This window comes from Beta vulgaris, chromosome 9 (assembly GCF_026745355.1).
Source record: "Beta vulgaris subsp. vulgaris cultivar EL10 chromosome 9, EL10.2, whole genome shotgun sequence".
NCBI classification, from domain to species: Eukaryota; Viridiplantae; Streptophyta; class Magnoliopsida; order Caryophyllales; family Amaranthaceae; genus Beta; species Beta vulgaris.
The window spans coordinates 29,569,016-29,582,983 of record NC_079210.1 but is presented as its reverse complement, the minus strand read 5'-3'; the positions used below and the strand labels follow the sequence as shown (position 1 = coordinate 29,582,983).

The 13,968-nt window shown below is 41.6% G+C and overlaps 1 protein-coding gene across 1 annotated transcript in view; it reads right to left on the bottom strand.

Annotated features, from left to right (window-relative positions):
- Positions 1 to 13,968, bottom strand: part of LOC130590198 (uncharacterized) — a 51,045-nt gene that overhangs the window by 37,043 nt on the left and 34 nt on the right. The window contains exons 2-5 of the mRNA XM_057392230.1: positions 13,581 to 13,667; positions 11,914 to 12,011; positions 11,521 to 11,611; positions 11,173 to 11,390 (exon numbers count right to left, since the gene is read on the bottom strand). Coding sequence (XP_057248213.1) covers positions 11,173 to 11,390; positions 11,521 to 11,611; positions 11,914 to 12,011; positions 13,581 to 13,667 — 494 coding nt within the window. The remainder of the gene's footprint in view (positions 1 to 11,172; positions 11,391 to 11,520; positions 11,612 to 11,913; positions 12,012 to 13,580; positions 13,668 to 13,968) is intronic.

The following is a 13,968-nucleotide window of genomic DNA, read 5'->3' as shown; positions in this document are numbered from 1 at the left end:
AAATATAGTCATGTGGGGTCTTGTTTGATTTCTCTCAATTAATACATTATTAATATTCAATCGTTATAATTTTTTCTAATATATAATGTAAGATATTTAAGTTGAAAGAAGCGCATTGGGAGACGTGCACAGAGAAAGTGAGAATGATAAAAAAAAACAGACGGAGTACTTATGTAATCCAAAGACGAGCCCATCAAGAGAAGGCCCATGGCTAAGGTGGATGGAGATCCATGAAGAGTCCAAGAAGGTGCCAATGATGCTTAATTCTTAGGATTATGGGCCATACTAGATCATTTTATTTTCGCATTTTATTATTCTTTAAAATGCTTATAAGTTTATTGTATGTTGTTTATTGATGCGCTAGAGTTCACTAATTCATAACAACAAAATAAAATTAGGTCCCGTAAATATTAAGGTTTACTTTTCCAAACATAAAGCACTTATCAAACCCTTAATTAATAGTAATAGGTGATGCCTCTGCAGGGTATTTTCATTAATTTTTGGAATATAAGGTAAAATTGCGAATTTTACAACTTAGTTTGGTTGTCCTTAACAAAATTATCAAAAGCGTTTTGAATTTTCAAGCAAGAGATAGTTAAACATGCGATGTTTATCCATTTAAACAAGAGTTATAAATTGCTATAGTTAGTAAAAGAGTTTACTTACCTTGATAATGTAACTTAAGATAAGGCCTCTGTCTGCTTAGTGTTGCATGTTGATAGGATCTTGTAAATCACTTATTCATAGGGGACTTTCAGTTTGAATAGGTGGTCAACCTAGAAACCTTTAACATGTTTTAGGTTGCTTTATATACATAAAATTGAAATCTACTTTATTTTTCTGTCTGTAGATACCATGTCTAATAACAACAACAACTCCGGTTTCAACATTTGTCCTTTTCTGGAAAAGGACAGACTGAAAGATGAAAATTTCCTTAATTGGGAAAGGACCTTAAGACTCGTTTGAAGGTTTGTGGGTCGAGAGGACATCTTAGATACCCCACTTCCTGTTGTAACTGATGAATCAACAGAGGCAGACAAACGTCGTGCCAAACAGGCTAGTGATAAGTTTGTAACAATCACTTGCTTGATGATATAACAGCCATGGAGCCGAATCTCGAGAAGAGGTTCGAAACCAAGGATGCCTATACGATCATGCAGGAGTTGCGGGCCATGTTTAAAACTCACGCCCGAGTTGAGCGATATGATACTAATAAGAGATACTTGAATGTCACATGAAGCCGGGTCAAGCTGTTGGTCCCCATGTTTTCGCAACGATGGGTCTTTTCGAAAATATGGAACGACTTGGATTCCTTTATAGGGTTGAGTTTGCTACTAACATTATTCTCCACTCATTGCATGACAGTTTCAATCAGTTCAGAATGACCTATAATATGAATGATTCTGAAAAGACTTTGCAAAAGTTGCATGGATTGTTGGTCAATGCTGAAAGGAACATCCCTAAGGTTAAACCAAACAAAGAGGTTTCGATGGTTCAAAGGGGAAAAGGGTTTCAAGAAGAAATAGGCAAGAAAGAGGGACACAGGCAAGCAAGTTGCCATTGTTGCTGAAAAACCTAAGCCAACCGCCAAGCCAAAGGTCATTGCGGAAAGCAAGTGCTTCCACTGTCACAAGATAGGACACTGGAAGAGGAAGTGCCCGGTATACTTGGAGGAAAAGAAGTCTAGGGCTTCCACTTCAGGTATATATGTTATAGAAATCAATTTGACTTCTACTTCTTTATGGGTATTTGATACCGGTTGTGTTCTCACATAGTTAATGATGTGCAGGGACTAAAAAGAAGTAGGAAGCTGGCGAACGGAGAGGTAGACCTACGTGTTGGGAATGGAGCACGAGTTGCTGCACTTGCCATAGGGAGCTATAGTCTACACTTGCCATCTGGGACTGTTTTAGAACTAAATAATTGTTATTTGTTCCTGCAATAACTAAGAACATAATGTTTGTTTCAGTTTTGGATTCTGAAGGGTTTTGTGTTGGAATAAAGAATATGTTCTATGTCAATGCTAAAATGATAACTGGCTTATATGTGCTTGATAAGTCATTACTAGTCTATAACATAGATAGCAAGAAATAAAAATCAAATGATTCCAACCTAACCTACATTTGGCATTGTCGAATGGGTCCTATAAACCAAAAGCGTATTCACAAGTTACAAAATGATGGTAAAATTCCATCATTTGATTTTGAATCATTTGATGTATGTGAATCATTCTTAATGGGGAAAATGACAAAACACCATTTACTGGAAAAGGTGAAAGGGCAAGCGATCTTTTAGGACTCATACATATAGATGTTTGTGGTCCTGTGAGCACAAAGGTAAGGGGAGGGTTTAACTACTTCATTACCTTCACTAATGATTTGAGTAGATATGTATATATCTACTTAATGAAACATAAGTTGGAATCATTTGATGGATTCAAAGAGTTCCAAAGTGAAGTACAAAATTAACTTGGTAAGACAATAAAAGCACTGCGATCCGATCGTATTGGTTAGTATTTGAGCCAAGAATTTGATGATTATCTAAAGGGTTGTGGAATTCTTTCACAATTAACTCCACCAGGAACACCATAGTTGAATGGTGTATATGAAAGGACGAATCAAACATTGCTAGATATGGTTCGATCAATGATGAGTCTTGCTGATCTTCCGATTTCTTTTTGGGGATATGCTCTCGAAATTGCTGCACACACACTAAATAGGAGCCCATCAAAGGCTATAGAAAAGACTCCATATGAGTTATGGAATGGAAAACCTCCAAACTTGTGTTTTCTTAAAATTTTAGGATGTGAGGTCTATGTAAAGCGGTTAGTATCAGACGAACTTGCACCTAAATCAGATAAATGTCTCTTTATGGGATACCCAAAAGAGACAAGGGGTTATTACTTCTATAACCGTCAAAAGAACCAAGTGTTTGTTGCTCGTGATAATGTCTTTCTTGAAAAGGAATTTATTTCGAGAAAGACAAGTGGGAGCAAAATAACACTCGAAGAAATTCAAGACGAGTAACAACTGGACGTGGCTCACACCATGTCACAGACGGCCCGACAAGACGAAAGTCATGTTCAGGAAATGACGTATTCAATGCGTGAACCTCCTAACTTCCCGCTTGAACTTGATTCAAGCGAAAATCTTCAAACTGTTGAAAAAAATATTTCTCCTGATGCTCGGGCCCCACGTAGGTCTAGTAGACCAAGGATTCCAAACAAGAAGTTGGTTGATTTCCTATGACTGAAAATTCGAAATTATGATTTTGGAAAATTCAGAACCTACTACCTACAAACAAGCTTTGACGAGCCCATACTCTAAGAAATGGCTTGAGGCCATGAAATCTAAGTTAGACTCCATGTCTGAGAATAAAGTTTGGACACTGATTGACTTGTCTAATGGGGTTAACCCTATTGGATGCAAGTGGGTGTTCAAATTGAAAACAAACAAAGATGGAAATGTTTATGTCTACAAAGCAAGACTAGTTGCAAAAGGATTCCGAAAAATTCATGGTATAGACTATGATGAGACCTTTTCTCCAGTAGCAATGCTTAAATCAATTCGAATACTTTTAGCAATTACTGCATTTTACGTTTACGAAATTTGGCAGATGGATGTCAAAATCGCATTCTTGAATGAGGATGTGTACATGACACAACCTAAAGGTTTTGAGGATCCATAAAATCCTAAAAGGGTTTGCAAGCTTCAGAGATCCATTTACGGATTGAAGCATGCATCTCGGAGATGGAATGTTCGGTTTGATGAGGCAATGAAACAATTTGGTTTCATAAAAAACGAAGAAGAATCTTGTGTTTACAATAAGTTTAGTGGGAGTAGCTTAATGTTATTGGTTCTGTATGTAGATGACATAATGCTCATGGAAAATGACATACCAATGCTTGAGTCACTCAAGGATTGGTTAAAAGGTTGTTTCTCTATGAAGGACCTTGGAGAAGCTGAGTACATATTGAGAATCAAAATCCATAGAGATAGGTCTTGAAGGATGATTGGGCTAAGTCAAGAAACTTATATTGATAAGGTTCTTGCAAGGTTCACATAGAAAACTCGAAGAGAGGTTTCGTTCTCATGTCACATGGCATTATCGCTTAGTAAGAGTCAGCGCCCGACTGAGCCTGATGAGTTATAGCGAATGAGTAGCATTCCTTATGCTTCGGCTATAGGATCCATCATGTATGCCATGATAAGTACTCGGCCTGATGTTGCATATGCAGCAAGTTCCAAGCAAATCCAGGAGAAGAACACTGGACTGCAGCTAATAGCATCCTTAAGTACTTGAGGAGCAGCTAAGGATGAAAAGTTTGGATAAAGAAGTTCTTGATAGAGATGGATATTGTACCTAATGCTCCAGAAGGAATTGAGTTGTTTTGTGACAACAATGATGCTATTGCGCAAGCAAAAGAACCAAGGTCACATAACAAGTCCAAACATGTGATGAGTAAATTTCACCTCATTCGAAAGATAGTTGATAGGTAGGATGTAAGAATCTGCAAAGTTCATACGGATGAGAACGTGGCTGATCCGCTAACTAAACCACTACCTCAACCCAAGCATGAGTGTCACGCTAGGGCTATAGGCTTGAAGCAAATGTTAGAGTGGCTTTTGATTGTACTAGGTTTAGAGAAACTTGTTACAATGTAAAGACATGATTTGCTATTTATGTTTATGAGAATAAATTTTATCTTATTTAATTATTAGTTTCTTATTAAATAAAATGTCTAAAATATATCTTGAATTCTATGGTTTTGTCAAATATGTGATTTGATAAATGAAACACCATAAGTGAACAAAATTCATAGAATATTAAAGTTCCTAATCTAAGTCATTAAACTGGACATAAATGACTTGTTAAAGGGATTAGCATATAAGATTGATTGATAGCACCGTTTCATGGGCTATTGGAACATGGAGATGTTTAATAAATCATATGGATATGTATAGTTGATAGCCGCTTGCCCCACAATGACGTTTAAAGATAATCATCGACCAATCCAGACCCCGGACGACGACCCCCTGGTCGTCGAGATGAAGATTGCAAATCTAAGGGTAGGTCGAGACTACTTAACAAAGTTGAAGTACTGGGAGGCCGACCTAACGCCTATCAACCAGCCCGTAGTTGGGTTTGGAGGACAGTCCATCCATCAATTGGGCTCGATCAAACTCCCCGCTGGAATGGGGGAAAAGGGCAAGGGAAGAAATGTAGTCGTCGATTATTGGTCGTTGACACAAGCCTCCCCTACAATGTCATCATTAGACGACCAACCCTCAACAACGTTAAGGCCGACATCTTAATGTATCAGATTCGGTTGCAATTCGAGGGGGACAATGGTAAGGTCGGTCGACTATTCTGGGACCAAAAGTCCGCTCGAGAATGCTACATTAACAGCCTCTAGAACCAAGACAAAGAAGAAGTCACTCGGAAGATAAAGCATCCTGAGCCCGAGGAACCATTCCTTGTTATGGGACTCCACATGGCCGAAAATCCCAAAGGTACGAGAGACCTCGACCAGCAGACAGGGATAAGGAGTGTGCATCAATGAACGAAAGGCCGGACAGTTCGAATCCGCAAGCAGATTTCTTGTGGCATAAGAGCCCAAATTGTGGAAGAGAAGAAGTCGTTAGCCGCAGGCTTCATTCGGGAGTGTCAATATACTGAATGGCTGGCCAATGTAGTCCTAGTCCACAAATCATTTGGGGCTTGGAGAATGTGCATCGATTTTACGGACCTGATCAAGGTTTGTCCAAAAGACGACTTTCGCCTCCCTAAGATCGACACGCTAGTCGACTCAACAGCTGGACATGCACTATTCAATTTCATGGAATCTAATGCGGGATATCATCAAATCCCTATGGCAGAAAAAGACCAAGTGCACACAAACTTCACCACCAGCTCCGACATATCCTTTTATAATGTGATGCCCTTCGGTCTCAAAAAAGTCGGGGCAACGTATTAGTGGTTCGTGAATAAGATGTTCGAGAAGCAAATAGGACGAAATGTAGAAGTCTATGTCAATGATATGATCGTTAAGAGCAAGCCAGGAGGAAGATCACATCTCGGATATAAGGGAAATACTTTCTACCCTACGCACTCAATCCAAAGAAGTGTGTCTTCGGTATAAAGGGAGGAAAATGCCTTGGTTTCCTCGTGGATGAAAGGGGCATAGAGACCGACCCCGATAAAATTCATGCCATCATTGAGAAGAAGAGTCCTGGAACTATCAAAGAAGTCCAACGCCTAACCGGCTACATGGCGGCAGTAGGACGTTTTATGTCGCGAGTAGCTGACAAAAATTTGTACTTCTTCAGGATGTTAAAACAATCGACATTTGACTGGGATGATGCTACAAAAGAAGCTTTTCAACAGCTCAAATCCCATTAGGCCAACCTTCCTAAACTTGTCTCTCCCTTACAAGGAGAAACACTTTTTGTCTATCTGGCCGTAACAGATCATACCCTCAGCACCGTCCTAGTTGCTGAGAAACGAAAAGAATCAGCATCCAGTATACTTCATAAGCCATGCCCTTCGAGGTGCAGAAGCTAAGTACCCTCCAATTGAGAAGATGATTTTTGCCTTTGTCCTCACCACTCGCAAGCTCAAGCCTTAACCCATTCAAATGGTCATCGAAGGCAGGAACTAGTCTAACAGGGTGACAAACTGGTACAATATACTATTAGACTTCAGCATCGAATTTGAACTATGGCGTGCTATCAAAGCCGAGGCTCTAGTAGATTTCATAGCTGAATGCATCTCCAGGCCCGAGCCTACAAAAGAAGGTTTTTGGGAGCTATTTGTCGATGGATCGTCGTCGAAGGTTGGGTGTGGCGCCGAACTCTAAGTTTTAGACCCACAAAAGAACAGAATAGAATATGCAATCTAGTTCGATTTTACCGCCTCGAATAACGAGGCGGAGTACGAAGCACTACTACTTGGAATCCAGCTATGCAAGACAGCTGGGGCTCGAAAACTCGGAATAACGAGGCTGAGTACGAAGTAATAGGGGAATTTGAGGCCAAAGTGGATAGCATGAATTTGTATTTGAAGAAAGTGAAAGACGAAATTATTAATCTAACCCCCTTTACCATTACTCACATTCCTCGGTTAGAGAATCAGCAAGGAGACGCATTATCGAGATTGGCTAGCCCGACTGAGGATCTCTCGCTACTGCCAATCATGTGGGAAGTCCTGAAAGCTCCAAGCCTTAATAGGGGAGTGGTTACCCTTGATAGAAGCCCTACTTGGATGGATAAAATCATATCCTTCTCTCGAGATGGTTTCCCTCCCCAAAATGAGCTTGATGTTGAAAGGGTCCGAAGGCGAGCTCGATGGTTCACGTACCATGAAGGACACTTGTACAAGAAGTCATTCATGCACCCCCTCCTTCGGTGCTTGACTCCCACTTAAAGGGAGCTCGAACAATCACAGTTAAAGCTCTTCGAGCAGGGTACTAGGGGCCCACCATGAGAGAAGATGCCTTGAGGTTGGTTAAAAAATGCAAAGACTGTCAGATGCATGCCAACCTTCCTCATCAAGATGCTAGCTCATTGACCAGTATTCAGGCCCGTCTGCCATTCGATTTGTGGGAGAATGGACCTCTTGGGACCCTTTCCTCCTGCTTTAGGACACCGAAGGTTTCTATTGGTGGTTGTCGACTACTTCACAATGTGGGTAGAGGCTGCCCCTCTAGCCTCCATCACTGATAAACAAGTCCAACAATTCATCTAGCAAAACTTAATCACTCGGTTAAAGGTGCCTCGACTCCTTATCTCAGATAATGGCCGCCAATTCAACAGTGGGCCAACTCGAGACTACTGCTCCAAATTTTGCATCGAAACTAGATTCTCTGCCTTTAGTCGATCTCAGACTAACGGCCAAGCAGAGGCAGCAAACAAGGTGGTCCTCAAAGGATTTAAAACTATGCTCAAAGGAGCCAAAGGCTCGTGGATCGATGATCTATCAGGAATCATGTGGTCAACAAGAACAACGGTCCTTGAGGCAACTTGGCAAACACCATTTAACTTGGTGTATGGCAGCGAGGTTGTGCTGCCTATCGAGGTTGGCATCCCCTCACCCAGAATAACCTTCTATGATAACAACAATAACGAGGAAGAAAAGAAGGTCAACCTCGACTTACGCCTAGAAACTATAGGCAGCGCTCTATCAAAAGTTATTTCCTACAAACTCAAATTAACACAACTATTCAATCGTCTGGTCAAGCATTGAGCATCTCAGGTCAATGATTGGGTCCTAAGGAAATTTGAAGCCATGGGACGAGAGCCTAGACTTGGCAATTTGCAACCTAACTGGGAGGGACCTTACAAGATCACTTCGGTAGTTCGACCACGCACTTATCTCCTCGAGATCAAGAAGGCCGCCCGCTCCCTCGACCATGGAATGCGGATAAGCTTCGTAAGTTTTATGTTTAAGCTTGTTCTTCGAGCTTAGGGACATGCCATGATTAGCTAAAGATCAACTTTTATAAAAATCACTTGCTTATTTGCATTAATTCTAGGCCTTGAAAAATCATTTCGCCTCTTTGGGCATTGATTTATGGCTACTGTACAAGCACTTAGCCTTTTGTAAACAATGATTCGAACTAGCCTATGTAAATTACTTAGCAAATAAACTGATTATCGAGTTCGTTCGAAGGCACAAACTTAAAGCGTAGACAAAGCAAAATGCAAAGAATCGAGCTTTATTCCATTAATAGAGAAACAAGGTACCGAAGTAGCTACATTACAAGCTGAAGAAAATATCTAAGGCAAGAAAGAAAGCTTAAGTGTTCAGCATAGGGGTGTTTATCGAGCGAGGCGAGTTCGAATAGCACTTGGCTCCGGTCGGCTCGAGCTCGTGATAAGAATTTACGGCTCGAGCCCGGCTAGTGAGCTCGTTTAGGCTTCGCTAGGCGTATTAACGAGCCGAACCGAGATCGAACCTGACTAGGCTCGACTCAGCTCAAGACAAATTTTCATTGGGCTCGACTCGAGCTCGAAGCTCATGGAGCTTGAAATATTAAGCTTGACTAGTCGAGCTCGAGTCCAAAAATTGCAAATCAGCTCGAGCTCGAAAGGGTCGAATATAGCTTCAAGGTTCAACCCTAAACAAGTCTAAGGTCATAATTCATTAGGCCCGAACGTTTAGTAGTTCGAAGGCCCAATAACTAACACTTGTTATTGCATGGCCAATGGTAGAGATTTAGGGAGTGAAAGATTTATTTTATAAAGCCTCTAACTCACCACCCTGATGCTATTTCGATCCTCGATCCATGGCCTCTTCTTCGAAGACGGGGCAACCACCACCCCGAATTAGCCGCCGTAGGGGGTTCCTCAAGCTTGACCTCTATTGGCTCTTGCTTGAGGATAAGAGCGGTCGCGGGTAGGATCCTTCCCTTAGTTGGAGGAGGGTCCTCGAGCTTCACCTTTGAAGTATCTCTTTCTCCCCTTGAAGGGCGAGCAGTGCTCAAGCTGGACTAGGCCAGCTGGCGGCGTTTGGCGGCTCAAAGTGCCTTAGCGGTGATTAGAGGTTGAGACATCGACGCTCGAGATGATTAGTTGGATCGAAGGTCGAGATGATGAAGAGAAAGAAGAAGAAAATGAGATTGTGAGTTATGAAAATGACTTGGATTCGTAATTATAAGAAAATAGGATCACAGTTCTTAAGGTCGCAATAAATTAAACCCCTACAATTGGCTACACGTGTCATCCCCAACAACATCTACCACGAGCTACGAGCCCATGTGCCTTAGGGCGCAGACTGGCCAATCAAGGATCTTGAGAGCTACCAGGTATCTCAAGGACCATCAAGCCTCGAGGATAATGTATCTCGAAAGCCTATTATTACAGCAAATACAAAGCAGAGAAAAAGGAAGGAGAATATTGAGTCAAAAAATTTCATTCATTAAAGTAAAGTTTTACATCCTATAAGTCATTTAAGACATGACTAAATACAAAATGGGAAAAAGGCAAAATGCAAGATGAACAAGAGACTCAGCCAGAGCTACTCGAAGATTCGCTGGTCGAAGAGTGGGAGGACTCGTCCGTACCAGAGCTATCCTCAGAAGCTGGTAATGCAAGGGCGGTCGAGTCATACTGTCCCTTTTGATCTTCCTTGGCAACTGCCTCTCCTACTTCAGTCCTCGGTACTTCTTCGCCCAAGATTTTGTCGATGTCGTAACAACTTCGGCCCCGAGAAGTCCCATGTCGGCAGCAAAATCCTTTCCAGCTTGGGAATCTTACCATTCTTGGATCACGAGATCCTTAGTGCGCGTAACAGAGTCTACATGGCTTATGACGTCCTTGACTTTTAGGTCCCCTATGACCTTCTCGTTGGCGAGCTTCTTATTCTCTAGAGCCAACGCCGTCTCAAGTCTCTCGACCTTGAGTTTGCGACTCGAAGCGAGCCCCATCTTCTCGTTCAACTTCTCTCGAATTAACCGGAAGGTTATGGTATGTCGATGCCTCATTTCGGCCATTCAAATTGAAAGCTGAAACGAAGTCAGGAGTTATATTTAAGTCACAACTTAAATAAAGAAGATAAAGAGGCACTTACGTCAATCGAGGTAGAATGCAGGGCTTCGGCCTCCTCCTCCTGATTCAAGTCCTGATAGACTTTGATGTTTGATTTCGTAACGAAGAGCTTCACGACGGAGTTGAAACTATTGGCCTTCTCAATCCACGAGAGCTCGGTGAAGGGATGAACGGGATCCTCTAGCTCTAGGTTCTTCCTCTTCTTTGGAGCCGGAGAGTCCTCCTCAAGAGAAAGGGATGTCTCCCCAACCTTTAGAGACTGAGAGGATCCCTCCTTCGGTCGAGGACACGAATCCGCGATAATCTTCCTTTTGACTCGAACCCCCTGAGGAGTAATTATGGTCGACGCAGTGGGAGGTCGAGTTTTATGCCACTTCGAAGGATCTTGCATATGGGGAGCTCAATTATCGAAACAAAGAAAGGAAAATCATCAAAATAAAAGTATTATTTTTGGGGCTCGAGGAACCCCAGTGTCCCCCTTCGACAACTTCCGTCGAATGTGGTCCTGCACCCGTTGGTTGGCTGTTAGGCGCTTTTGCATCTCCTCACTAAGTTCTTGGTGAGCAACAACTACAAGCAAGTAATTCAAGTCAATAATCAAAATTACAAGAAAAATATCGAGTACCTAAGACCAAAATCCCTACCCTGAGGATAGGCGGGGCTTAACCCCATTGTCGACCGAAAGTGCTGGTCACTTAGATCCTCCGCGCCGTGGTTCCAGTATTGAAGGACCTGCTTTCGATCACCATTGATGATCATGGTGATAGTCTGACAATAGATTGCCACCCTGGCTTCATCCTCGGTTATTCGAGGTACAAATCTGTTAAAAGCCAAGTTTGGCCCCTGGTTCGGCCCAATACAATTATACTAATTCAGTTCAAAAGTGCTACTGGTTCGAGGCATTGTTCCCATAACCTTATAAGGGAAGCGGACCTGAAATCTCCACCATCCCTCTCCATTCTAATTTACGGACATGACTACAAGTTTCATCATGTTCTACCACAGCACCAAGGAGCACTCCATGTCCATTATCGTACAAGTTGCCCGAAAGCCTACCATCAAGCCTACAAATATAAGGCATAAGTTGACAGAGGGCCAGACCATATGAATAGAGCACCTCGACTATGAAAGGATGCAAAGGGAATCTCAAACCTAGTTCGAGGTGAGCTTTGTAAAGAGATATGCAGGCCGTCGTGGGGGTGCAAACAGTCTCAGTGGGCTCTGGTATGTACAAGGGATATGGGTGCCTAATCCAATATCAGCTCTCGAGGAATCGAAGGTGAACCCCCATTATCCATTAATAGGGGACTACATCCAGAAGGGTCCATTTAAATCTAAATAAAGAAGCGAAAGAAGAAAGTCGTACCTTGATTCGAAGGCCCTCGAGAGCCTCTCCCAATTCGAAGTACGGCTATCGACCTCTAAATCTCTGGAGATGATGTATGCAGGGAAAAGGTGAATCTCCTGAGAATCAGGATGTGTAATGTGACAAAATGAAGTACTTTCTCATCATTATATAGACCGTGTGAAAAGGATGGTTAACATTCGACGGGCACAAAATGCTCTCGAAAAGTGTTTAAACTGGGCCTCGCAGTAGGCCCAACTTCACCAGCTGCGCAAGTTAGTCCACCCATGCTCACTGAGGTTGACTGAATTCAGCTAAGCCCAGGGACCAGACTCAACGAGAACACCGAAGGGACCGCCCTTAACCGGAGCACAATCCTTCTAATCGTCAACCAACCCATATCGGCCCAAGCACTTCAGCCAGATCGAGTGAAGGATACCCTAGAGTCACAGCAACTACTGAGGTCGACGCCCATCAACTGCTACGGCGGTAAGGCCCTTCGAGTTGCTTAGGGCTCATTAGCCCTTGGGTAACCTCGAGCGAGGTCAGCAACACCCCTCAACACTAGTGGAAAAAACCTAACCTGATGCGGTCAAAACTAGCCTTTGAGATGCGGTTTTGGTCTGCATCAGGTGGGGTCGCAGCAGCTCTCTAACAAATTCTGATGCGGTCCAAAACCACTCAGAAACTATAATCTGATGCGGTTTTACATTAGAAACGCATCAGAATTGGTAAAATGGTGTATAAAAAAAAATGCAGACCTACAAGCTGCAGGTCTGCACTAATCCTCAGGTTTTGGCACAATATACCAAACCAAACATATATATACAACAATAATCAATTATACATAAACAAAATTATACAAAATACACATAAATAAGTATTTATACATAGTAACTAAATAAATTCATAGAAATAACATTATGATATAAATAAAGAGAATTACACAAACATACAAAAATAAAAATTTAACATATATACAGAATATTAAAAACTTCAAAATTGTGACTATATGAAAATTAAGAACTAAATCCTAAAATAATCGACAATAATGCACTAGTGGAAAAAACGTCAAGTGCTCCGGTTAAAAACCATACAAGTGCTCCGTATTTGACGCGTAGCAGACACCATACGAGCACTTGAGCATTTATCAAGTGCTCCGGTTGAAAACCGGAGCACTTGGACTCACAAGTGCTCCGGTTGTACTAAAAACCGGAGCACTTGTGAGTATTATATGCTAAAAATTAGCCAAGTGCTCCGGTTGATAAGATAAGAAAAAACCGGAGCACTTGTGAATCAAGTGCTCCGGTTTTTTCTTATCAATCGGAGCACTTGGCTAATTTTTTTTTTTATAAAGAAAAACTAGTGCTACTGCCAGCATGCAAGCTAGCAGCAGCTAGTAGCATATAATTCTTTTAGTGACCTCTCACTTAACCATAATGATGTAACTATAACAAACTTCTCCATAATGAAGTTTCCAAAATCATTTGCAATAAACCTTCTCGTAAGGTATTATTTTCCACACTAGAACAAACTTGACCTCATAGCAAACAATAAAATGAGAATTCAGCTTTAAAAGTAAGCAAGGTATGGACAGAGAGCATAAACTCCAACCCCGTAAATGTGAGAGTTCACATCAAAATCTTGGAAACATTTTAAAGATTCTAATCTGATGAACAACACAATGCCTTCTGCACTGCTTCACTGACTTCCTTTGGTAGCTTCTCAGCATGGATGTTCGTCACAACACTTTTACTGGCATAATAATTGATAACCTGTAATGAAGCGCCATCAAATTCAGTCAGGCAAAAACCATAGCCTTTGAAACAGGTAACCAAATTGTGGCTCCGTTTTCTTTCGTTGTTTCTATTTGGAATCTCTTTGTGAGAAATAAATAGGCCAAAGTAAGAACTTTCGGAAAAGGAGGGAATACTACACAAGGAAAAGTAATCAAAACCAAAAATCGCACTTTAGCATAAACTAGGGAGGTTCAAGAGGTATACAGCCTCATTCTTATGAATAATGATTGTACATACAGATATTAAAACCAGCTAGCCTCTAAGAAGAAAAAACCAC